The 26,002-nt window shown below is 47.6% G+C and overlaps 1 protein-coding gene across 5 annotated transcripts in view; it reads right to left on the bottom strand.

The window, feature by feature from the left end:
• The window catches only part of NUGGC (nuclear GTPase, germinal center associated), a 54,807-nt gene that overhangs the window by 12,641 nt on the left and 16,164 nt on the right, over positions 1–26,002 (bottom strand). For 4 of the 5 annotated variants that reach the window (XM_066626735.1, XM_066626732.1, XM_066626734.1 and 1 more), the window contains 9 exons: positions 25,726–25,956; positions 20,773–20,964; positions 16,212–16,387; positions 15,765–15,783; positions 15,123–15,212; positions 10,759–10,864; positions 4,138–4,271; positions 3,187–3,351; positions 403–560 (listed from right to left, as the gene is read on the bottom strand). In XM_066626735.1, coding sequence (XP_066482832.1) covers positions 403–560; positions 3,187–3,351; positions 4,138–4,271; positions 10,759–10,864; positions 15,123–15,212; positions 15,765–15,783; positions 16,212–16,387; positions 20,773–20,964; positions 25,726–25,956 — 1,271 coding nt within the window. The remainder of the gene's footprint in view (positions 1–402; positions 561–3,186; positions 3,352–4,137; positions 4,272–10,758; positions 10,865–15,122; positions 15,213–15,764; positions 15,784–16,211; positions 16,388–20,772; positions 20,965–25,725; positions 25,957–26,002) is intronic. The other variant, XM_066626736.1, reaches the window with a different exon arrangement.

A 26,002-nucleotide genomic window follows, 5' to 3' on the forward strand; every position in this document is an offset into this window, starting at 1 on the left:
GGGAGGCAGCAGAGCAAGTGGGTGGCAAGCTGCTGGGAGTAGGAGGTGGGTTCCTCCCAATTTTCACTTTTTAAAAAGCTTGGGCATGACGTCACTTCCAGTTGTGACATCACTTCTGGGTCAACCTTTTGAGCTTGGCACCGGGCTACACAATCATTAGCTACGCCACTGGAATGGACCTTCTTCCCCAGGACAAAGCCTGGCCATCTGCCTGAGATTTAACAAGAGTTCCGGATGCTTTCTTAATGGGAAACCTCCCTAGAAGAATGGAAGGCAGACTACACTGGAGCTTGGTAAAATCCCTGAAGGAAGGGCTCCAAGTGTAAGGTGACCCATTCAAGAAAGATCAAGAAAAGTTCAACATGAGAAGCACCATAGCTGACTGGAGAGAGTTTCTCTCACCTGAATACGTTGCCAAAATGTCCACTAATTTTGTCATAGATAGGCGTGGCAAGATCTTCATTGAAATCAATGCGTGCAAATGTCTTGGAGACATACACACCATTTTTCAAGCACACAGCTTTCAGGGTCTTGTGGAAACCTCGGTACCCATTTTCTTTCTGAATAATTGAAAAGAGTGAGTTCAAATAAACCAGTAGGTGAGCCTACAAAGAAAGCTTTGCAAAATAAAATGGTTTTTAGAGTTTTCTTAAAAGAGAGGCAATTAAGGACCCTGTACAGATCTCTAGAAAAGAAGTTGAATAACTATGGAGTATCCACCTAACAGGCCCTGTCTCTTGTGCCCATCAAATGAATACCTGTCAATGGAGTGCCAGAGGGCAGGGCCTCTGTAGAAGAAAGTTGAAGGTCTTTCATACAACTTGATTCTAAATGGTTATGGGCATTGACAGCCAAGGCCAGGAGTTGAAATTGGGCCCAGAAGCAAATTCATAAGCAGTATAATTGATGCACAACAGATACAACATGCTCTCACCTCCCAGTAATCTGGTGGTGATATTCTGATCCCAGTGAAGATTCCATACCATTTAAAAGGGTATCCCCACATACAGTGCATTGCAATAGCCTAGCCTGGATAAGACCAGTGCATGGATCATATGGTCGAGTCATCTGTGATCATATGCTGATGCTAGTTTCAATTTCTCCAGGTAATGCTGAAGCCAGTAAATTAGCCTCCTGGGTAATCAGGGACAGTTTCAGATCCAGGAAGACTCCCAAGAAACATAGTTATTCTTTCAAGAAGAGTGTGACTGTCTAGAACAGACTGAATTTCTCCTCCCAGAGCATCAGTGCTTCCTACCCACAGCTAGGGATTCAGTCTCAGATTGTTCACTCTCATCCACCCCTTTAGAGGCAGTTCAGGGTTTCCCTAAGCAGTGGCTAGCCTAACTGTGGCTTTGATCTAAGATAGCTGTGAGCACAGACAAAATGAAAAAATTCAAAAGATGCCACTCTCCTTAAGAGTGCGTTCAAATTTCTGTTTAGATGTGATATGACTCCACACAGGCTTAGTCAGATTTATTCCGTAGTTAATCTGCTGGAGATGTGGAAATCAGAGGGCTGATGCCTTGCACATTTATTGGAAGTCTCCTAAGCTAGCACCTTTGTGGACCTCCAGTGGGTATGATAAAGGAGGTGATTGGGTATCTGTAGACCCATCAATATGGTTATTTTGTTTTCTTGGAAGACATGGAAACAATAGACACTTCCTCTGACAGCAACTATGACAGCCATGAGCTACAGGCTGAGGAAAAGAGAGACATCCTTCTTCAAGATCAGATCACATTTCAGAACTTGGTATATGGTGAACTCAGTTAAAAAACTGACAAATATAAGTGTTTGAGAGAGACAAAAGGAGATGCTTTTGTTCAAAACGGAGTATTTTTATTATTTATTGCAGCAGCGCTCAAAGTCGTGACTGCTGTGTGCTGGCAATGCAGTCCCTGTCCAGACCACATCCGAGCATTCTGCCCAGGTATCGCATGAAGTCCTCCTCGTCTGGGGAACAGGGATGCTCTAGGCAGCTGAATCTGCTGCTTGGCATCCCAGAAGGCCACACAACAGGGCACCTGGTCAGACACGACTACCCACAGGATCCCTGTCCTTCAAATGAGGAGAACTTCACATGGTGCCTGGGGAGAACCGTAAGGTCCATTCACCATGCAGACTGATCTGCCTGAACCCCAGATCCGGCCCCCAGGCCAGGGTTAGAGCGGCCAGGCTTTACTGGAATGACATGATGTAGGAAGATATTCAACCTTATAATATCACAACAGCCCAATTCTATGCTTTTCCCAAGCACAGCAGGCGGTTGTGCCAACACAGTCTGTGCTACATGCTGTGGTGGTGGAGGTCAAACAGAAGTCTTGGAAGGGAAAAGGAAAAATAATTTTCCTTACCCCTCTGTAAGTCACACTGAGTTTCACCTCTCCCACTACTAACATGTAGGGAGGTTTGCCAAAGAGGATCAGGTTTAAGCCACTGCCACTGGATCCGCCTCTTCCGCCTCCTCCCTGCCCCCAGTTCCACCCCTTCCCCTGCCCAGAAATGCCTATTCCTCTCGCTCGCCCCCCCCCACCGCCAACTCTCCAGCACTGGCACACAGAAGCCTCTCTGCCAGACTTCACTCATGGTCACCAGCCATTGCGCTAGCGGCCTTGTTTTCTTTTCTTGGAAGCTAGCAGCCTAGTTGCATTCACTGGTAGAATGTCACCTGCCAGCATCACTACATTTCTGCTGCCAGAAAGTACATTCTGCTGCTGGATAGGACTGGGCCATCAAACATATCCAACACAGGCAAGGAACAAAATCTGACTAAATAGAGGCAATTAAGGGGCAACTGAGCACTGATCCCCAGCTGCACTGACCAGGAGAGCAATAAAACTGCCTGAAATTCAGAGGAAGTGTTTTATTCATACAAGAAAGGATCTTTGCTGAATGGGACACTGTTGGGAGTAGACATTACAGAAGGATTATGGCCAAGAGGATGGATGCTGCTGAATAACACTGTGCTATGTGGAACTTCTCTTTTAATTCTCCTTCCAATGAAAAAAAAGCCAATGCTAAAGGACTCCAATGCACAAGCAATTGAAATCTGAGAACTGAATTATTCTTACAAATCTTTTGTCCAGTTCATTTCTCTGCCTCGTTTGGAAAACTTCCAGAGGGTGTGATTAGAATCAGGTTGTCAGTCTGACAAATACAAACACATTGAGGATTTTTCCTTACTGTGAGAAACTTGTTGACCCTGCTCTTGCAGGATCTTTTGGCATATTCCACACCATCACAGAGCGGTTGTTCTAGCTCACCAAAACATCTTTCAAGGTTCTGCATCAAAGTGTCAACTTCACTGTTCACAAATGCTTCCACACCACTCTCCTGAAAATGCTGCTCCTAGGAGGACAACAGAAAGCATGTCACCCAGGCACCAGAATGGAAGACAGTAATGGGGGTGCAACTCTCCCCATGAGAATTCCCCTCTGTCTGGCAGGGAGAAAAGACAGATAGTAGAGGCACCTGAGTTAGGAACTGAAGGGGCAGAGAGGCCAAGGATATTGCATTGTGTAGCCAATTTTACATTCTGACTTGAACAAACCAGCCAAATCATTGATTGCAAGTCTCTTAGTTACTCACACCCCAATCCTAGGCTTCCTGGTGCACGCTGGAGTAGTGGTACCAAAGCAGAGCTGTTCTATCCAGCAGGTGCCAGGAAGAAGTCGGAGGTCTCCTCAGAGGTCTCCTCAGGGGAAGGGTACTTTCATTCCCTTCCCCCAGGCCCACAATAGGACATCTTAAGTCTGCACCGGCTATTTTGCCAGAGCAGACTTGAGAGACGCCATGTTGGTCCTTCTGGCCCAACATGGAGTTCAGGATAAGTCGAAGCAAAGTTCCAACCCTGATTCCTCCCATCCCGCCCTCCCTCTGCCCTTGTTCCACCCTCGCCCACACCCCAGAGGCCACACCACCACCTGGCAGTTGCACTCACTCCCGGCAGCGGCACATCCTCTTTCTGCTGGCACTAAACCCAGCGCCTGACTGGCATGGGTCTAGCTCAGCACTCCTTACTCGCCAGGTGCCCTAAATGTGCACCAGTGCTGACCAAGTTCAAGACTGGGCTCTTCATCCAACCACAGAGTCCACAGGTTTTGGCAACAGAATTTGTTCTAATCTACGTCATACCACAAGACGTTCTTCAGATCCAAAATTCTCAGCAAGCTGGTGAATGCCGTAAGCATCTGCCACATATTCAGACACCACCTTCTTCTTCTCCTTCAAGTAGATCTCCCTAATGTATTCTCTCAGCTTTGGTATCTCTGAGGAAAAACAAACAAGCAAAAATCTAGTTGAAAATAAACCATGAGAAGGCAAGAAATAATCTTCTAAATAATTTCTGGATAGCTCCCAATCTCCCCACTCCCATCCAGCTGCTGACCCAGTAAATCAGTGGAGAGCAGGAAGGGGTACACTGAGCATTGCATCAAGCCAGTCCACAACCTACTTGGAGCCCACTGGACCCCTGCAATGCTCTCCTTCATACCACACCAGCATCAGGTAGCTATAATTCAGGTAGTTAGGGGGATGGCGGCACAGGGGCAAGCCTTCTCAGTAGTGGTGCCACAGTTATGGAACTCCCTACCGGGGGAATTAAGATCTACCCCTCCCTCGTGGCATTTTGGCAAGGGCTTAAAACATTTCTGTTTTGTTTTGCTTCTGGGATGTCTTCATCATGTGTCTCTATAGCAGTTCTTTTGTATTGTATTTGCTTTTTGTATTCTTCTTTTTTCCATTTCCATTCTTCTTTTTTACATTCCATTTTTTATTCTTCTTTTTTCCATTGTATTTTCTTTTTCTTTTGTTGTATTTTCTATTTTTTACTCTACTGTACTTTGTATTTTTTTTAATTCTATAAATTGTAAGCTGCCTTGGGCATCTCCATTCAGCAGAGGAAAGGCAGGGTAGAAATCTTTTAAATAAATAAATGTTGTTGGCAACATTCAGTCTCGAAATACTATGGTATCGCGCTCTGGATGGTGATTCTGGAACAGCATCTAGTGTGGCTGAAAAGGCCGATTCGGGAGTGATAATCCCTTCCACACTGGGAGCAAGTATAGTGTGTCCCTGGTCTGTCTCCCTGGCTGTGGGCCTTCCTTCTTTGCCTCGGTCTGTTGGCCAAGTGTTTCTTCAAACTGGGAAAGGCCATGCTGCACAGCCTTCCTCCAAGCGGGCCGCTCAGAAGCCAGGGTTTCCCACCTGTTGAGGTCCACTCCTAAGGCCTTCAGATCCCTCTTGCAGATCCTTGTATTGCAGCTGTGGTCTTCCTGTAGGGCGCTTTCCTTGCATGATTTCTCCATAGAGGAGATCCTTTGGGATCTGGCCATCATCCATTCTCACGACATGACTGAGCCAACGCAGGCGTCTCTGTTTTAGCAGTGCATACATCCTAGGGATTCCAGCTCGTTCCAGGACTGTGTTGTTTGGAACTTTGTCCTGCCAGGTGATGCTGAGGATGCGTCGGAGGCAGTACATGTGGAATGTGTTCAGTTTCCTCTCCTGTTGTGAGCGAAGAGTCCATGACTCGCTGCAGTTCAAAAGGGTACTCAGGACGCAAGCTCTGTAGACCTGAATCTTGGTATGTTCTGTCAGCTTCTTGTTGGACCAGACTTTCTTTGTGAGTCTGGAAAACATGGTAGCTGCTTTACCAATGCGTTTGTTTAGCTCGGTATCGAGAGAAAGAGTGTCGGAGATCGTTGAGCCAAGGTACACAAAGTCATGGACAACCTCCAGTTCATGCGCAGAGATTGTAATGCAGGGAGGTGAGTCCACATCCTGAACCATGACCCGTGTTTTCTTCAGGCTGATCGTCAGTCCAAAATCTTGGCAGGCCTTGCTAAAACGATCCATGAGCTGCTGGAGATCTTTGGCAGAGTGGGTAGTGACAGCTGCATCGTCGGCAAAGAGGAAGTCACGCAGACATTTCAGCTGCACTTTGGACTTTGTTCTCAGTCTGGAAAGGTTGAAGAGCTTTCCGTCTGATCTGGTCCAGAGATAGAAGCCGTCTGTTGCAGATCCAGAGGCATGCTTCAGCAGGACAGCGAAGAAAATCCCAAACAAGGTTGGCGCAAGAACACAGCCCTGCTTCACTCCGCTTCGGATGTCAAAGGGGTCTGATGTGGAGCCATCAAAGACAACAGTGCCTTTCATGTCCTTGTGGAAAGATCTGATGATGCTGAGGAGCCTAGATGAACATCCAATCTTGGGGAGAATCTTGAAGAGGCCGTCCCTGCTGACCAGGTCGAAAGCCTTTGTGAGATCTATGAAGGCTATAAAGAGTGGCTGTCGTTGTTCCCTGCATTTCTCCTGCAGTTGTCTAAGGGAGAATACCATATCAGTGGTGGACCTGTTGGCTCGGAATCCGCACTGCGATTCTGGATAGACGCTCTCTGCAAGTACCTGGAGCCTCTTTAGTGCAACTCTGGCAAACAGCTTTCCTACAATGCTAAGGAGAGAGATGCTGCGGTAGTTGTTGCAGTCACCCCTGTCACCTTTGTTCTCGTACAGCGTGATGATGTTTGCATCCCTCATGTCCTGAGGTACTCCACCTTTTCTCCAGCAGAGACAGAGGATTTCATGCAGCTCAGTGATGATGATCTCTCTGCAGCAATTTAGGACTTCAGCAGAGATGCTGTCTTTTCCAGGTGCCTTGCCAAAGGCAAGGGAGTCCAGGGCCACGTGAAGTTCTTCTAGGGTTAGTTCACTGTCAAGCTCCTCCAACACAGGCAGGCACTCAATGTTGTTCAGTGCTTCTTCGGTGACTACATTTTATCTGGAATATAGCTCAGAGTAGTGCTGCATCCAGCGTTCCATCTGCTGCGCCCGATCCTGGATGACCTCGCCTGTGGCAGACTTCAGAGGGGCAATTTTCTTCTGTGTTGGACCTAGGGCCTGCTTGATACCATCATACATCCCCTTGATGTTGCCCGTGTCAGCTGCTATCTGTATCTGGGAACAGAGCTGGAGCCAGTAGTCATTAGCACATCTCCTGGCAGTCTGCTGGACTTTGCTGCGAGCAGCTCGGAGGACCTGCAGGTTGCGCTCACTGGGACAGGCCTTGTATGCTGCTTGAGCTCTCCTCTTTTCCTCAATGACTGGTGTCAACTCCTCAGAGTGGGCTTCAAACCAGTCTGCCGCCTTGTTGGTCTTCTTGCCCAATATGGACAAGGCGGTGTTGTAAACAGTATTCTTGAAATGTTCCCATCTGTTGAATGCGTTTGCGTCGGCCGGGCCTGAAGAGATTCCTCAAGTGCTCGTGCAAATTCCTCCACTTTTCTCTGATCCCGGATCTTGCTGGTATCAGTGCGATGTCTTCCTTCCTTTTTTGTGTGATACAGTCGCTTTGTTAGCAGTTTCACTCCGCTGCACACCGGGGAGTGGTCAGTGTCGCAGGCAGCACCCTGATAACTGCATGTGATCTTGACGCTGGGAAGGCTGGAGCGTCCGGAGAGAATCAGGTCGAGCTGGTGCCAGTGCTTTGATCTTGGGTGTCTCCAAGAGACTCTATGTTGGGGCTTCGTGTTGAAGAACGTATTGCTGACACAGAGACCATGATGACAGCAAAATTCTAGCAGGCGTTGGCCATTTTCGTTCATCTTCCCAGTGCCGAACTGACCTAAGCAAGTGGGCCACGAACTGTGATCAGCACCAACTCTAGCATTGAAATCGCCGAGGATGAACAATGGCTCTTTTACAGGGATCTTCTTGATAGTGGTAGCCAGGTCATTGTAGAATTTGTCTTTGGCTTCTGCTGGAGACGGCAGAGTCGGTACATAAGCACTGATGAGAGTGACAGGTCCTGCTGATGACTAGAGCTGCAGGGACAAAATTCTTGCACTTCCCACAGTAGGTGGGATGATGGATTTCAGCAGGGTATTTCTGACCGCAAAGCCAACGCCATGTTCCCTGGTTTCATTTGGTGGTTTTCCCTGCCAGAAAAATGAGAAATTTCTCTCCTTGACAGATCCGGAATCTGGCAGCCTTGTCTCTTGAAGGGCGACGATGTCCATCTGCAGTCTGCTCAGCTCCATGTTGATGACAGCTGTTTTGCGTGCGTCGTCTATTTCTTGCAGGTCATCACAGAAGCGAGGTGTCATTGTCCTTACGTTCCAGGTGCCCAGCTTTAGGGCAGAAGTTTTCGGTTTTCTGTTGCATGGTGCAGAGTTGTCGATCTGCTTGTCGGTTTTCACCCTAAACCCCATGCACGCCATGAGGTTAACGGACCATGGCAAGGCAACACCTTACTGGCTGGGGACTGCCCAGCTTAAGGCGGGCGGTAGCTGCCCAATGAGATGCAATGATCTCTCCCACCGTTGGAAACAGCCCCTGGCGTCACGCTCTACGCCAATCGAGCAAAGACTTATAACCGGTAAACTGCTGCTTCCCGTGTTGTGCCAACGCCGTATGGCAAAGTTGGAGTGTCCTCTCTAGTGCGCGAAGCCTGGGTAAAGAAGGTATGGAGGATAGGGTGTTACCCATGCAGCAAATCCCCCCTCTCCACGTCGCTGGAATGGTCCAATGGAAAGGCAGAAGCCAATACGGTTGGTTCCAGCGGCGTCGCAGGAGTTGCCAGAACGCGACTGTGTTCAGCCATGAACTGCCTCAGGGACTCCGGCTCCTGATTTTGCCTTGAGGTTGACTCCTGAAGCCTTTTCCATAACTGGATGTAGCCACAAGGCAGTGGAGGTTTGGGATCAGAGTTTTCCTTCTCTCAGATGAGCTGCCTTCCCAGGCTGACAAGTCCCATCTAACCGGTGTACGACAAGTACAGCCAAACTGAGGGCCTGTTCTTATCCCTAGCCCCTGGGGGATGACGCAGGAGTGGAGGGGCAGAAAGGGAGATTGTGGGGGATGGAGGACTGCAGGATTGCAGAGAGAGAGAGCAGGGATGAGGCTAATGGATAATTGCAGAGAGAGAGGGAGTAAATAAATGTGCTGTGAAACTTTCTTACCCTTTACAAATTCACAGTATCTCTCATCCGCTTTCTCCTGCCATAGGCACAGGAATAAAAGTGCAGGTTTTGAATAAAAGTGCAGGTTTTTCCTAAACCTCCTTCCCTGAAAACCATTCCCTTTCCTTTCTTACTGGTGCACACATTACAAGCACAGACATGCTCACACTACAACCTATTTCACACGTGCACGCACACCTGTTAGGGTTTGTAGACTGCTACACTGAATGTGTATCTTTGCTGTTGCATGTTCCTTTAATAAATCCCTTTTTAGTTCTGAAGTCTAAAGACACTCCCTTGCCTGTCTTTTGAATTCATTTCACTGACTCTGGTCTTTGCACCTGGCCTAAAAGACCACTTGTTTCACTGACAGCTCCTTTTGGGAAGGTAAAGAATGGAGAGCATTTAGCTACCCCAAACCTGCTGGAGCCAACTCTGTGCTCTTCAATTAATTCCTCAGATAAATACTTTGAGCACCAGTGGTAACAGATCCAAGCAGAGTTAGTCAAAGAAGAGCTCAAATGACACCAAAGCCAGAGACATGCTCTGGGACATGAAACTAGCTCTGGAAATATGCCCTGCTGTGAGGGCACCCTCTACCTTGGAAGATCTGGAACAGGCCACAGAGGGCTGCTTGCAGGTTATAAAGCTCTGAGGTGCAGCCCAGAGGAGTAAGTTTAAGAAGGAACCTGGTGTAAAAAGTGAATTTTGAAGCTCCCTAGTGAGCAGGTTTCATGTGAGGCCTCATAAGAACAGCCCCGCTGGATCAGGCCAAAGGCCCATCTAGTCCAGCTTCCTGTATCTCACAGCAGCCCACCAAATGCCCAAGGGAGCACACCAGATAACAAGAGACCTGCATCCTGGTGCCCTCCCTTGCATCTGGCATTCTGACATAGCCCATTTCTAAAATCAGGAGGTTGCACGTACACATCATGGCTTGTAACCCATACTGGAAACTTGTCCAATCCCGTTTTAAAGACGTCCAGGCCAGACGCCATCACCACATACTGTGGCAAGAAGTTCCACAGACCAACCACATGCCAAGTAAAGAAGTATTTTCTTTTGTCTGTCCTAACTCTCCCAACACTCAATTTTAGTGGATGTCCCCTGGTTCTGGTGTTATGTGAGAGTGTAAAGAGCATCTCTCTATCCACTCTGTCCATCCCCTGCATAATTTTGTATGTCTCAATCATGTCCCCCCTCAGGCACCTCTTTTCTAGGCTGAAGAGGCCCAAACGCCAAAGCTTTCCTCATAAGGAAGGTGCCCTAGCCCCGTAATCATCTTAGTCGCTCTCTTTTGCACCATTTCCATTTCTACTATGTCTTTTTTGAGATGCGGCGACCAGAACTCCACACAATACTCCAGGTGTGGCCTTACCATTGATTTGTACAATGGCATAATAATATTAGCCGTTTTGTTCTCAATACCTTTTCTAATGATCCCAAGCTTCTAGGTTTCATTCCACAGGATTCTTCTCTACTTTCTGGAAATCCCTCATGAATGGGGACACATTTATGTATTTATTTAGAAGATGTATATACCACCTTTCTTATGCTCAAGGTGGTGGGATACACATGGGACAGAGCCCTCTAAGGGCCCAATCCTATCCAATTTTCCAGTGCGGGTGCAGCGGTGCCAATGAGAAGTGAACTGCAGCCTGTGGTGGGAAGACAGTCACAGAGGCCTCGTCAAGGTACGCGAACACTTGTTCCCTTACCTCAGGGCTGCAGTGTGGCTGCACCAGTGCTAGAAAGTTGGATAGGATTGGACCCTAAGTTGGTATTGTTCTCCCATTACCTGTTTCTTCTTGATTGAGATGCTCTGGCTCACAGAATTCATTGGCACTGACTGTATAAACCAGATTGGGTTTGTTGATAATTTCTGAATCAGGTGGCAGCCTTCTCTGAAAGACACACAGTGGGAACATTCTTACAAAGATTCTACTACAGTTATCCTGCTACAGCTGCTCCTGTAAAAGTTCAAAGAATAAGCACTTTTTTTCTCCATCCAGGCATCCCCCCTTGTGACAAGCTGCTCCTCAAGACTGGCAATTACAAAGAGGAGTATGTTCTGCTATTAAGTGTTTGGTTTGGTTTTGTGAAATGGCATTTCCCCTGCTACTTTAGTGATTACTACTATACCACCACCAATCTACTTGGCACCTTACAAGGTAACATAAGCAGCAAAGTATTAGTACAAGAGGAGGAGGAACAATATTAGCAGCATTCAAGGCCCTGTGAGTTGACATCTGCTCACCTCCTGGGCAGAGCTGAAGGATGCTGTCACACCTAGGACTAAATTCTGCCCCTGCCCACCCCAGCTATGTCCTGCTTACTCTTCAACACCTTTTCCAATTGTTGTTCTTGGTAGTTGATGCTGATGCTGGTGATGGAGGGAGGCAGCATTTAAGATCTGGGAGTTGAAATTTACCTACTTAACTGGTCAGAGCAATCTAAACTAGATACACTCACACCACCAAACAACCTCCTGTCCTTCACACATGTATGGAAAGATACGTTCTTAACTCTTGTCTTCTCAGAATTCTTATTGCAAGACCTCTGCCCCAGGAGGACTCCACACACAACACTCAAGTGAGACCACCACTTCACCACCCCAAAGAAGGAAGCAAGGACAATGCAGGTAAGCCCCATGCAGGTAAGCAAGAGGAGCACAAAAAAATCCCATGTAATCACACATTGATGCTGCATCTCTGTCATGTCTCTACTCCCCAACCATCCCTTGTTTATCACAGGTCTCTGTTGTCAACTATGCTGCCTAGCCACTCTTTCCTTTTGCAACAGTAAAGAGCAGGGAGTGTCTGTTCTCTTTTGGTGAATACCGGGGCTCCAACTGTTGCTACCATTGGCCAAACATTCATCAGAATCCCTATTGCTTTTCAGGAATACACCGTTGCCACAAGGTGTTGAGCAGTGGTCCTCCGCAGAGTTCTACTGCATCCCCCTCTGAGGGAAAGGTCATGTTCCAAGCCATTATGCTCTCACCCCCTACAGGACATATATGCTCTGGTGACACCACACTCCCTCACAAACACTGAGTAGGAATCTCAAGCCAAGGAACAGCTGTGACTGATGCTTCAAGTCTTCCCCTCCCACTGTGTGTGTGTGTTTTGGTTGTTCCACAGGTGATGACATTGTGCAGATCTTCAAGGAAATCTATAGACTGTCTGAAGTGACCAGTGTAAACCAGCTACTGCCCAGTGAAGTTGCTGACCTGTTTGTTCCAGACCAGCCCTTGTGGTTTTGGAAAATCCTTGACAGATAGTGGAACAAGTGGAGTAGCCAGACCTCACAGGCATCTGTTACTTGGCTGTCTGTTGGATAACTTGCAATGGCACAACAATCTTGCTGGACAGAAGTGGACAAACCCACCTATGTGTTTCTCTTTCAGGTGATGATCCATCTCTGAGGCTGAGCAATAAAAACTTTCCGTCCAGTTCTGCAGGGTTATGACTTGACCTTTCTCGGGTCAACATATCCCAGAGATCTTCTTTGGAAAGAAGCATTTCCACTTTAAACTTCCACAGCTGATCATTTTCATTGTTTAGTTATTGCAGACTTAGGGATTGGGGCCTTGTGCTGATGGCCCTTTTTCAGCAGTGCAAAAGCTGGGCTGTCATTGTGTGCTTCTGGACCACTGTGGCAAAAGGGCAGCAGTGTGGCGCTCACAGCAGCAGCTCTTGAAGCCTCCATCAGCACCAGCAACTTAGCAGCAGATAAAGGGAGGGCAGGGGGCATTTTGGTGAGAAGGGGGAGGGCAGGGGAAGGAGAAGGAAGGGCTGGATCTCAGCAGCACCAGTGTACATCAGATCCTATCCACTCTTTCCCAGACCACCCTGCCCTTTTCTATCCTCAGGCATATGCCAGCAAAATGACTGGTATAGGTCTGAGGAAATCCATATGCAACTGGGCAGCACACCAGCGATTAAGTAAAAAACAATTTACTTACTTCCTGCTGGCTGTCTGATCACGCCACCCCACCCCCCACCCCACACACACACACACACACACACACCATTGGATGCAGTGTGTGCTCCATCAGCATGGCTGCATGGGCACCAGTGGTCAATGATTGAATTGGACATTTAGGGCACAATCCTAACTTGCATTGGTGCAGGCTGGAGTGCAACTCAGAGTAAGGGGATGTCATTTCCCTTACCCCAAGAAACACTCCAGGCAGCCCTATGGGGCTACTTGGATCTGCGCCCATGATTTCACGGGCACAAATCTGAGTGGCCGTGTAATGCTGCTCAGGCAGGGGACAGGGTTAGGATCCAGCCTGTGCCACAGCAGTTGGTCCCACCCCCCTTCCCAGGCCTGATCCGCCCTCCGGGCCACCCCCCACCCTAAAATGCCTCTTCCCCGCTTCTGATCCTCCCTCCGGTTGCCCACCCCCACCTCCTGTGCTGCCTCCCTGGGCCAGCACAAACTCACCCTGTCCCGGTGCAGGTGCAGCGCCGCTAAGCCAGTGCACATCTGTGCGCTGGCTTAGCCTGCTCCCAAGTGGTCATATACATGCTTTTTACAACACTTGGGAGCTGGCACAAGGGACTTGTGCTGGCTCAGAGTAGCATTAGGATTGCTCTGTTAGCTTCTGAACTGCTAGCAAGTTTTCTTCTGTGGGTTATTGGGTATGTCTTACTCTCTTGCTTGGTCACAGTTTCTCTCCAGTTTGTCCTTAGCTCTTCACTTTGCAGTTTGTATAGCTTTTATATATATATATATATATATATATAGCATTTTTATATATACTCCAAACAAGAGAAGCAACTGGTTACAGCCACTCAGGAAGGGAGTCATTTGACAATGCTGGATGAGCAACTAATTAGATGTTTAATCAAAACATGAGACAACAACCCACAAGCTTTGAAACTAGGAACTGAATAGGTGACAGCAATGCCTACTGGTATGGGCAAACACATGTATTCATACCCACTGTTCTTGTGCAGGTAATATAGACCCAAGCCTCTGTCTCACACCATGGTTTTGATTCTCTTGCCACTCATGGTTTTTTTAATCTTTTTGATTCTCTCTCTCTTGCTCGCTCACTCATTCCCCCTTCTGGTCTTTCACCTTTCTTCCTTCTCCCCTCTTACTATACAATCCCAGTTCTTCAGTCCCCCTGAGTAATCTCCCTGATTTTTCTAAGATGCAAATGTCCTGTTTCCCCTTCTCTCCTCCTGCCTCCATTTTGCACCATAATGCACCCCCTCTTCCTTGTAAGGAGTTCCTCTTTCTCTCATAGAAATTGCTAATACTTAGGGCTTGGCTCTTATGGGTGTGTGCTGCACTGAGAGCATTGTTTTGAATCTCCTGCCATTATGTGCATCTATCCCCACAATAAAGCCATACTGTCTAGTACCTGTATCTTTGCTTTTTCCATTTTGCATGCCACTCTATTGAGTTGTGCCAAAAGTCACTGAACTTGGCCCCTGCACATATTGTCAGTTCTCCCCATGTGCACATGTTACAGGCTTGTTTATTGTTGAATGTGAACAAATACACTCAGATGTATTTTCAGTCATGGATTAGAACTCTAAGCTTAACCTCAGTCGACCTAACCTCTAAATCAGGGGTGCCTAAACCCCAGCCTGGCGGCCTCTAGCAACCCTCAGGGACTCCCAATCCGGCCCGTAGGGAGGCCCTAGACTCCAATGAGCCTCTGGCCCTCTAGAGACTTACTAGAGCCCGTGCAGGTCCAACACAACTGCTCTCAGCATGAGGGTGATTGTTTGACCTCTCATGTGAGCTGTGGAACCAAGGCTCCCTTCACTGATTGCTGTTTTGCATCTGTGATGCAGCAACAGTAGCGAAGGAAAGGCCAGCTTTGCTTTGTGCAAGGCCTTCTATAGGCCTTGAGCTATTTCAAGACCTTCATTCAGTCATATAAGTTCCATCGATAATATATTCATTTATGTAAATTTATTCAAATTTGGAATGTAAATTAATCCTTCCCCCCCCCCCCCCCCGGCTCCTGACAGTGTCAGAAAGATGATGTGGCCCTCCTGCCAAAAAGTTTGGGCACCACTGCTCTAAGACAACAGAAATGGGGCTTTGAGGATAACAAAGACAGAGGGGTGGCACTATGGAGGTGCCCTCGTTCCAAATATCAGCAACAGAAAATGAGAGTATGGTGTGCATTACCTTCAACTTCTCCTTAATGCTTTTCTCCTTCTTCGCTTTCAAATCTTCATTCCTCTCTAAAATGGCATCATGTTTGTTCTGAATTGGAGGCTGTGTTTGGAAAAGCCAGAAGAATCGTACATATTGCCAAGATTCCAAACTTAGAAAATAGTTAATGGAAAAAATGACATAGGAAAAACACCTGCAGTATAATCCTATGCATGTTTACTCACAAGGAAACCCCATTGAGTTCTACTATCTTCCCAAGTACATACATACAGAATTGCAGCATCATATGAACAAGCTTATGTGTCCAAAGGTTCATTTTTATTTTTTCACTCCAGCATCTCACATTCTTCCACAACCTGACAGCATGGATGGGGGAGGGGGAAGCTGATGGAGTGAATGCCTGAAAAGCAGCAAGCCTGCCTGGGAGGCTGCACAAGCTCTGCTCTCCAGGCATGAAGGACTGCTGAGCAGCAGCCTTTGTGTTTAGGACAGAACCATGAAGGGTTCTCCATCCAACTCCGTTCTGCTCTCTTTACAGCTTCAAATGTTTCACTCCTTAAAAGTGAGAACAGGAAATGCTCACAGAACCTGATTCCTGCTTTTGCTGATTGTTTAATGGAAAGCACTTCACACATTTTCAGAATTAATACTTACCTCTCTATTTCCTCTTGTACTGGAAAAGAAGAGAGAGAGAGTTACTTGGACAAGCATATATAAGCCATGCATGTTAAAAGAGTTTTTATACTCTCAAGAACCTCGAGAATAATCCAGGTAGCAGGGCTACCTCCTCCACCCTGTAGGCCATTTAAAAAATGCCAGTTCAGGGAAGATCCGAGGAGAGAGAGCATGGATTAGCTAGATCTCAGTCTGACTTTCAGAAGAGTCTGAAGCTAGATGCCAGACTGAAGTTATGATATTGCAAAGAGAGTCAAGCTTGTGTGCACTGTACTCAAAACAATATTGAAGTGAAAGTCACACAAACGTAACTTCACCATTTTCAATAATGAATAACCGAACCACAATTTGGACAGTCTGAAATTCAGATGTGTGGTTCTTTTCCTACTTTTGTAAAGCAGTATATAAAACAGTATTCTGTAGTACCTATTGTATGCTCTAAGGTTCAAGTTATCTGATTTGGTGGCCACCAGAGCAATGTCAGTGCACTTCCCACCAACACAAGCCTTGATGCTTTCATCCAGTAACAGCCCTTGGACCTTTTCTCCTTGAGCACGCTCAATGTCACTGATAATCCAGAGGACTGAACATGCAGCAACGCTCTGTTGTTAAAAAAAAAAAAAAAAAAAAGGAAATTTAGTTTGACAGGCAATGAGCCCACATACATCCAATCTGTCTATGGTCTGTGGCACAGCCTGGCAGGATTTGAGCCAAGAGCACAGTCAGGTCAAGGCCAGGTCCCAGGTGACCGCAGGTAGACAATGATCCAAGAGGCCAGGTGCAGAGGTGTGCCAGGATCCTTTCCCCATTCTCTCTCTTCTTCCCTCTTCCTTACTCTCCTCAGTTCTGCATCAGCAAAATAGCTGACACAGATCTGAGGAGACCCATCCAGGCAGAAAAGCCTTGCCCCAGGATAAGAAACAAAAGTTCTGTTACTATGAGGAGACCTCCGTGACTGCCCCCCCCCACAATAAGATGCAGTGCATGCTTTGTTGGTAGTGCTGCAGTGACAGTGAGTGTTTAGTAAGAATTTGGCTTTATTCTCTAGTCCAGTGGTTCTCACACATTTAACATGTGTGACCCACTTTTTAGAATGAAAATCTGTCAGGACCCACTGGAAGTGATGTCATGACTGGAAGTGACATCATCAAGCAAGAAATGTTTTAACAATCTAGGCTGCAGTCCTACCCACACTTACTCAGGAGAATGCCCCATTTACTGTCATTGTTAAAAGAATATACACAGTGGCTTGTTAAAACTACAGGTCTGTAACATTTCCCCAAATGTAGTCACATACCATGGGAGCATCAAGTCTAATATATAAACAATAAAATATTGAAATGAAGGGGGACCCACCTGTAATTGGCTCACGACCCACCTAGAGTGTCCGACCCACAGTTTGAGACACCTGCTCTAGTCTTTCAACAGTCCAACTGCCTCACTGGCAGGTTTCCTGTCTTACCCGTCTGTGTTGGCGTGGAGGTCGGATTTGGCCTCCATGGGCCAGTGCACATCTTTGTGTCAGCCCAGCCTTGAGCCGGCCCAGCCATTTGCAACACTCCTGGGTCGGTGACACTCCTGGATCGTTTTCAAATGTATTAAAGATGTTTTGATGGTTTGCCTTGACATTTATAGCAATACAGTATTCTCTGCTACCATTGCGTCTGCTGACAACCGTCCGGCAGAGCTGTTCCATGTGGTGCAGGGCCTCCTCCATCAGGCCCCCCCAGTAGACCAGGAGGAATACACGGTCAGCCGCTGTGACGTGTTTGCGCAACATTTTGCAGATAAAATCGATCGTATTCGTCACAACTTGGATGCCACATTGACAATGTCTGACAATGTCCCCTTGGCAACTGCTTGTCCTGTGTTGTGGGATTCTTTTCAGCTTGTACAGCCTGAGGATGTGGACAGACTCCTTTGGAGTGTGAGGCCATCTGCCTGCCTGCTCGACCCTTGCCCAGCTTGGTTGATAAGAGCTGCCCGGGGTGGGCTGGCTGAGTGGACAGGGAGGGTGGTCAACTCTTCCTTGATGGAGGGGACGTTACCACTCGCTTTGAAACGGGCAGTGGCTCGCCCCCTCCTGAAGAAGCCCTCCCTGGATTCCACTGTGTTGGATAACTACCGGCCAGTCTCCAACATCCCGTTTCTGGGCAAGGTAATTGAGTGGGTGGTGGCGTCCCAAGTCCAGAGGGTCTTGGATGAAGCGGATTATCTGGATCCTTTTCAATCTGGCTTCAGACCGGGCTTTGGGACGGAAACCGCCTTGGTCGCCTTGGTGGATGACCTACGCCGGGGACTGGACAGGGGGAGTGCGTCCCTGTTGGTCCTGCTGGACCTCTCAGCGGCTTTCGATACCATCAACCATGGTATCCTTCTGGGCCGATTGGCCGAGTTGGGAGCTGGAGGCACTGTTTTGCAGTGGTTCCGCTCCTACTTGGAGGGTTGGACCCAGATGGTGGTGCTGGGGGATGCCTGTTCGACACCCTGGCCCTTGAGATGCGGGGTGCCACAGGGCTCAATTCTGTCCCCCATGCTATTTAACATCTACATGAAACCGCTGGGAGAGGTCATCCGGGGCTTTGGAGTGGGGTGCCATCAATATGCCGATGACACCCAGCTCTATCTCTCCTTTGCTCCAGACTCCAGGGTGGCGGTTGAGGGCCTGGAGCGCTGTCTGGAGGCAGTGAGGATCTGGATGGGGGCTAACAAGCTGAAATTAAATCCGGATAAGACAGAGGCTCTCCTGGTTCGGAAATCCTCGATGCAGGTGCTGGACTATCAGCTTGCGCTGAATGGAGTTGCACTCCCTCTGAAGGAGCAGGTCCGCAGCTTGGGGGTCCACCTGGACTCGCAGCTGCTCCTGGATTCCCAGGTGGCGGCTGTGGCTAGGGGGGCCTTCGCTCAGCTTCGGCTGGTGCGCCAGCTGCAGCCGTACTTGGATCGTGCAGACCTGGCCACGGTGATCCATGCCTCGGTGACATCGAGATTAGATTACTGTAACTCGCTCTATGTGGGGCTGCCCTTGAAGACGGTTCAGAAACTGCAACTAGTGCAGAATGCAGCGGCCCGTGTGGTTACTGGAGGTAGGCGGTTCGACTCTGTCAGTCCACTTCTCCAGCGGCTGCATTGGCTGCTCATTCGTTTCCGGGCCCAATTCAAGGTGCTGGTTTTGACCTTTAAAGCCCTATACTGCTCTGGGCCAGGGTATCTCAGAGATCGCCTACTCCCGTACAATCCGGCTCGTCCTCTTAGGTCATCAGAGAAGGCCTTGTAAAAAGTGCCGCCGCCTAGGGAGGTACGTGGGGCGGCTGCAAGAAATAGGGCCTTCTCAGTAGTGGCACCAATGCTATGGAACTCCCTTCCCCTTGACTTAAGAATGGCTCCCTCTCTTGAGACCTTTCAGCGAGGCCTGAAGACCCTTCTGTTTAAACAAGCCTTCTGAGTTCTTGGCCTTTTAACATCTTTTTAACATCTTTTAATATTTTTTTACAGGCCTGATTCTTTTATGACTTGCTGCTGCTCTACGCTCTTTTTACCTATTTTTTACTCTGACTGCTGTTTTTTATGATGTGTTAATATGTTTTTATTTGTTTTTAAATTATGTTTTTAATATGTTGTAAGCCGCCTTGAGTCCCTTCGGGGAGAAAGGCGGGGTAAAAATAAAGTTATTATTATTACAGTATTCATTTTTTTTCACATCACTTAATGTCAGCTTGCATTTCTTTTGCCAGAGTTTGTGTTCCTTTTTCTTCTCCTAATTTTCCTTCCACTTTCCCTCCTGCCTTTTATAGCTTCTTTCACTCATGAGTCATGCTGGCTGCCTCCTGGACCTGCTGGTGTCTTTTCTACTTAGAGCACAATCCTAGGCACTTGTTGGGCTCGTTGAGCATGCCCAACCCATGAGTTTTACAAACCATTGGGCCAGGGCAAGCCTGGGCAGCACAAGGACGTGCACCGGCCCACGAAGGCCAAATCTGGTCTCCACACACCAGCCTCCAAATTCTGCCTCCAACACAGGCAGGTTACATTTGCACAGGCCTCCCTAGGCAGGCTCAGGAGTTTGGAGAGGGAGGAGGGAGGGCAGGCTGGTGGGCGGACCAGCCCAGGGAGGGGGATGGAACCAGGATCTACCACTAAGGTTGGATCCTAACTCACATCTGCCACCCAGTCAGCCTTACGCAGGCCACTTGGATTTGCGCCAGCGTTCTTGCTGGCGCAAATCTGTAGCCCCATAGCGCTGGCTTGGGCTTTAGGGGTAAGGGGACTTAAGTTTCCTTACTCCAAGTTGCCCCCTTGCCCACAGCTAACCTATGCTGGATACAGTGCAGGCCAGTCAGCCTACCTGTTCCAGCACAGATTAGGATTGCGCTGTCAGCAATTCCCTTCTCATTGAGCTCCTACTATTGTGATTTTAAACAAGTTCCATGCACACTGAAGAGACTTTTTGACTTTCCCTCCAAGCTTCCTTTTTACAAGTCCCCTTTCTAGAAGTCCAGATTGTCTGTACGGGACCTCCTTGAAAACATTCCAGTTACATATATAATGAACTACAGAGCACTATGGTTGCTGTTCCATAATGTTTCAACAACACTTATATCTTACACTGGCCCAGGGCACCATTGAGCCTCCCCTCTGGCTGGTTCCAAGACCAACTATTCAAGGGCAGTCTAGTGTACCTAGAACTTTTCTCTCTAAACATGAATTTACCCAATCTAGGTGCAGGTAATTACTACAACACCTTCTCCTTTGGATGGGTTCCTGATTTCTTTTTCCAAGTCAAGTTCACCCTCATCATTTTGGACAAGAGGGTGACAGCATATTATGTTGGACATCTGGTATTTGCAATGACTCTGCAGCAGAGTCTGTTCCCCCTAAGTTTTCTAATTTGTCAGATTCTATTCCATTAAAGCCTTAAAGTAGATTCCAGTACCCAAAATTGTAATATTTTCTTTACTGCTCTATTAGAGGAGGAAAAACTCATCACCTCTTTCCACATTTCATCTCTTTTGCTGTTAAAGTCTCCCGTCCCAGGAATGTCCACAAGTGTGATGCCATCTGGAAGCATGTTCGATCCTGGAACAGTTACTTCTACATAACTGACTAGTGGCCAGAGAACATCAGAGCCTTCATTCTGAACACGAACATAAGAACCCAGTTTTCTAGATAGTTCTTTGCCCTGCAACACAAACATTGACATATAGAATAAATCAATTTGTCCTAAAGGAATCTCAATCCAAAGCTCCCTTTTCTCTAAGAGTTGCCAACCTCAGAGTTTCGGACTTCCAACTGCTAGGTTTATTACCAACTTACCAGCCCATAAGAACAGAAGAACAGAAGAACTGCCCCACTGGATCAGGCCATAGGCCCATCTAGTCCAGCTTCCTGTATCTCACAGCGGCCCACCAAATGCCCCAGGGAGCACACCTGATAACAAGAGGCCTGCATCCTGGTGCCCTCCCTTGCATCTGACATAGCCCATTTCTAAAATCAGGAGGTTGCACATACACATCATGGCTTGTAACCTGTAATAGATTTTTCCTCCATAAACTTGTCCAATCCCCTTTTAAAGGCATCCAGGCCAGATGCCGTCACCACATCCTGCGGCAAGGAGTTCCACAGACCAACCACACGCTGAGTAAGGAAATATTTTCTTATTAGATATCAAGTGAGAGGTTTTTTTGGTCATTGCCTTCCATGAACAAAGAGACATCTGTTACAGGGTGGGCTCTGATACACATGTAACATGCACTCATGGGGGACTCAGTGAGAAATTGCAAAGGGAAATCCAGAGAACTATTGTGGCAGGATAAGGCCCAATCCTATTGGACGGGTTGTGACATCATAATGACAGTTACATTGCAAAGGCCTTACTGTGTTGTGAACAGCAGGCAACCATTTCATAACTGCCATCTGAAATGGCTGCAGAGGCAATGACCCACTCTAACTCCCGCCTCCCCACAGGAGCACAGGTCAGCTGGCAGGGTGAGTGGAAGAGGCAGGGGGTGTGCAGAACAGGCCAGAAACCAGGGAGCGGAGGATGTGTGTCACAGAGCAAGGGGATGTGATCTAGCACATGTGACCTGTCCCAGGATGCTATCCCCTTCCTCACCTCCTGACATGCCCCCTTTCTCTCCTTGAACTTGTACCAGCCAAAGAGCTGGTGGAGGTCCAAGGAGACTCATTGGTGATCGGGAGGCTTACAGGGACATAAGAAAAATAAGCATTGTGATAAATGAACCAACCAACACATTAATAAGAACAAATAGTTGCTGCCTGTACCACGGGGGTTCACACAACAGATGGTGCTTGGGTCATGGTACCTGGCTTGCTCTGCATGGGGGGGGGGGGGGGACGGGACGACTGAGGCCCTGTGAAAGGAATGGCTCTATATCAACACAAGTGTTCAATTCATTGTTTCCTGGTTGATGGGGAAACTGCCAGCAAGCAGTGCCATGACTGATGCCTGCTGGTAGCAGGGTGCAATGAAGAGGTAAAATCTAGGCCCAAATCTGAATCCATCTTAGAGTTGCAACTGCTTCTTTGCAGCTGGTGGGAAAAGTGGTAATTAGTGTGAGAAAGGAATGTGTTTTCTGCTTCTCAGTGGCCAGGAGGACAGGTAGCCAATCAAAGAAAGGAGCACTTCTTGCTGGCTCAAAGACGCACTCATCAAGGAAGATTCCCCACAGCTGTGCAGTTTCTGGTTGGGAGGGGTAGAGCAGTGACTGATAGTGGGCTGTTAGCTAGCCCTTCTAGACATTTCAGACCATCCTGTATCCTAGTTGTCTATTGCAGGTGTAATTAACATAAGGGGATAACAAGAGATCCTCAGAGGGTGTCATGTGCTTCCCTTGGGCAGTGAGGCTTGGATGTCAGCCTGGCTGCTACGAAGTAATCAGAGAACCCAGGTGAGATATAGATCTCATCTGGCAAGTGTAGTCAGAAAGCTTGTTTTGTTATTTTAGAACTGATGTGTTTCTGGAAGTCTGTATCTTTTGCAATTGCTGCCTTGATATGTTATGTAACCTTAAATTTCTTCAATAAACCAAAATATATTTTACAGGCCTGAGTTTGGTCTTGAGTCCTGGGAATGGGAGTCAGCTGTCCAGCTTAGCTGCTTGGTTGAGCTACCAAGAAAAGCCTCAGTTACAGACCAGAGCCTTGAAGCCTGGGTCCCTGAGTCAGAGGTAGCCAAGGGCCTGAGAGGGCTGATGTAAGCCCATATGGCCTCAGAGTTTCTGAGCTGAGGCACTGGTATATTCACGGTGTTGGCAGTCCTACCAAGATTTGGTACTCAGTAATTTGGTTTAATTAGCTAAGAACTGTGCCTTGCTGTCTTAAGGTATGTTGTGCCCACTTGATATGGCAAGGAATGGGAGAACCACAACTAAGAACTGTAGGCTTGACACTTAAGCTGAGATTCAAACCCCTTAAATGCCTAGTCTATCTAAGAACCTAAATTGGGCATGGAAACCCCCTTAGACCAGTGTTTCTCAAACTGTGGGTCGGGACCCACTAGGTGGGTCGTGAGCCAATTTCAGGTGGTTCCCCATTCATTTCAATATTTTATTGTTTATATATTAGACTTAATGCTACCATGATATGTGACTGCATTTGGGGAAATGTTATAGACCTGTACTTTTAACAAACTACTATGTATACTCTTTCAACAATGATAGTAAAGGAAACTTACTCTTTGGTAAGTGTGAGTAGTATTGCAGTCTAGGATAGTTAAAAATTTTCCTGCTTGTTGGTGTCACTTTCTGTCATGACATTACTTCCGGTGGGTCCCGACAGATTCTCATTCTGTCCCGGTGGGTCCCGGTGCTAAATGTGTGAGAACCACTGCCCTAGACTGATGGGAGTCTGGAACTGGGGCTGTAAAACAGGGTGATGGCAGGGTGTCTAGAGTGTGGGCCTGATCCTTACTTTCACACAGGGATGTCCTGAAATTACTGAGCCCGAGTTGCAAGTTGAGTCACAAGTTAGCAACCCTGCGACTCAACTCATGAGTCATAGAGTGCAGCATCACAACTCAACTTTAGAAAAATTTCAAGTCTTTCAAGTCCCAAGTCAGAGTCATTTTGAGAAACGAGTTAAGTCATGAGTCAAGGACTTCCCTGAGAAAAACCTTCCTGCCTCCTTTTGCTCCTCCATGGCTTATATAGGAAAAAAAAACTCCAGCTGTTTGTTCCTATTGCAAAAGCCCCCTCCCTCCATCCTTTGGACACCTCCTTCTCTCCCCCCCATCCAGAAAAAAAAATTAAGCCATTCCTATATATCTTGAAGAGCCCCTTCCCCCTGTGTCCTCACTGACCCACCTTCTGCTTCCTCCCACAACCTTGTAAAGCAAAAAAAAAAAAATTGAGCCTTCCTCCTCACCTCAACCACCACCTCCCGACCCCTGCCTCCTGGAACAAACCTACCCTCCCACCACATCTGCTGCTGCCTTCTTCTGAAAGCTGGTACACTAAAGAGATAGGAACTCCAGTCATTTAGAGTCTACTCTCTTTTTTTGAATCTCTGGCCCAGAGTTACATTGGGGCTAGCGACATCCATGACTCGAATCAACTCAAGTCATCAAAAACAGCCACTTAATGTGACTCAAGTAGAGTGCCCATCCCTGGCTGGTAGTGTTGCTATGGTCCCTGTAGAAGTGGCTGGTGGGCTTGTTTCTTGTGGGGGGAGAGGGATACTGCTTTGCTTTATTCTCCCATCTTGTATTGGGCCAGTAGAGAAGCTCAGTGACATTTCTTCAACCCAGTAAGAAAGCTCACCTCTTGCCATGGGCAATCTGTCAGCAAGACACAATTTGAAGGCCACTTTTGACATTACTTTAATCACAAGGATTGCAGAAACACTGTCTGAACTTTACGCACTATCTAACAGGGATGGGTAAATTCAGCATGGCTTGATTGCCATAGCAGTCAAGTCACTGCAGTGGAAATGCAGAAGATATTGCAAGCAGATAGGATGTGGTGTCTGCAGTGGCTCTTTGCCCTGCTGAAACTAGGAAACATAATTCCCTTTAAAAAGCCAGCTGTGGAAAAAATGGAGCTGCTGCTGGTGTGTGTGTATGTGAGTTCTCTTTAAACACTCCCCTGACATCTCCATCTCATCAGTAAACAAGAAGGGAGGGAGTGGAATGGACTGTGCCAGAGCACAGATAGAAGCTGCAAGAGGGAGGAGGGTTATGTGCAGCAGCTGTGAGGCTTGCCAGGATGACCCAATCCTTTGCAGCTGTACTCAGAAATAGTGCCCTTGCAGCTGGTCATTCATTGAAGCTTCCTCCTCCCACATAACAACAGAGCTCACAAGAGCCATGCAGTTGGCAGGCGTGATTGCTACAAACCGCCTCTCCCCCCTCCCCCTGGCTTCCCTGCCACCTCCCCATCCCTGCGCTTCTCTAGCCAACTGTAAGGCAAGAACCCCCTTGGCTCTTCCTTCTACCCTATCTCATCCAAAGGAACAAATCAAACCGTCCACCTTTGTCCAGTGATCATTCTTTGTCCGGTGATCATCTTCTTTCAGAGATGAGCAAGAGAGCCCACTCCCCCATCCCTCCCCCTCCCTGGGCTTCTGTCCCACCTCCCCTGCCTGCTTACCTGGTCAGCAGGCATTAAGCAGATCCATCACCATACAAGGGACTGCTACAGCTGCACTTCAGAGACTGTTCTATGACTACCGCACGGCAGTCTTTGCTGGTGCAAGGCAGGTTCTGCCAGTGGTTTAGCCAATTAGGATTGGGTTGTTAGCTGGACAATTTGGCAAAATTTGCCTTTTAATTGCCATGTGTTTCATCGTATCCTGAACAGACTGGACAATGTGTTGCTGTGATTCATCCACTTTTCATGCGTTCTCTGAATTGTTTGCTGCCATTTCCCCAAATAGCATGACACAGGAAGGCAAAAAGCAAGAAATGATGGGAGAATTTTCTTACCTCCTTTTCTTTGATTTTAATTATTCTTCTGGGAGGAAGAGTCACCTTCATCTTCATCTTCAACAAATCTTCATAAGCCTTCTTTTCTGCTCCATCCCCATAAATTCCACAGAGTGTAGAGCTGGCTTCTTGAACACTGTCGTCATATGTGTCAACTTCATTATCATCATTATCCTCATCTTCAATTCTGCTCAAAATCGCCACACATTTCTTCACCTCATCTTTCCATTCCTGTCAGTGAAAATTTGGGGGAAAGAACCAGTTTGTAGTAGACTAT

This window comes from Tiliqua scincoides, chromosome 1 (genome assembly GCF_035046505.1).
Source record: "Tiliqua scincoides isolate rTilSci1 chromosome 1, rTilSci1.hap2, whole genome shotgun sequence".
Taxonomy (NCBI): domain Eukaryota; kingdom Metazoa; phylum Chordata; class Lepidosauria; order Squamata; family Scincidae; genus Tiliqua; species Tiliqua scincoides.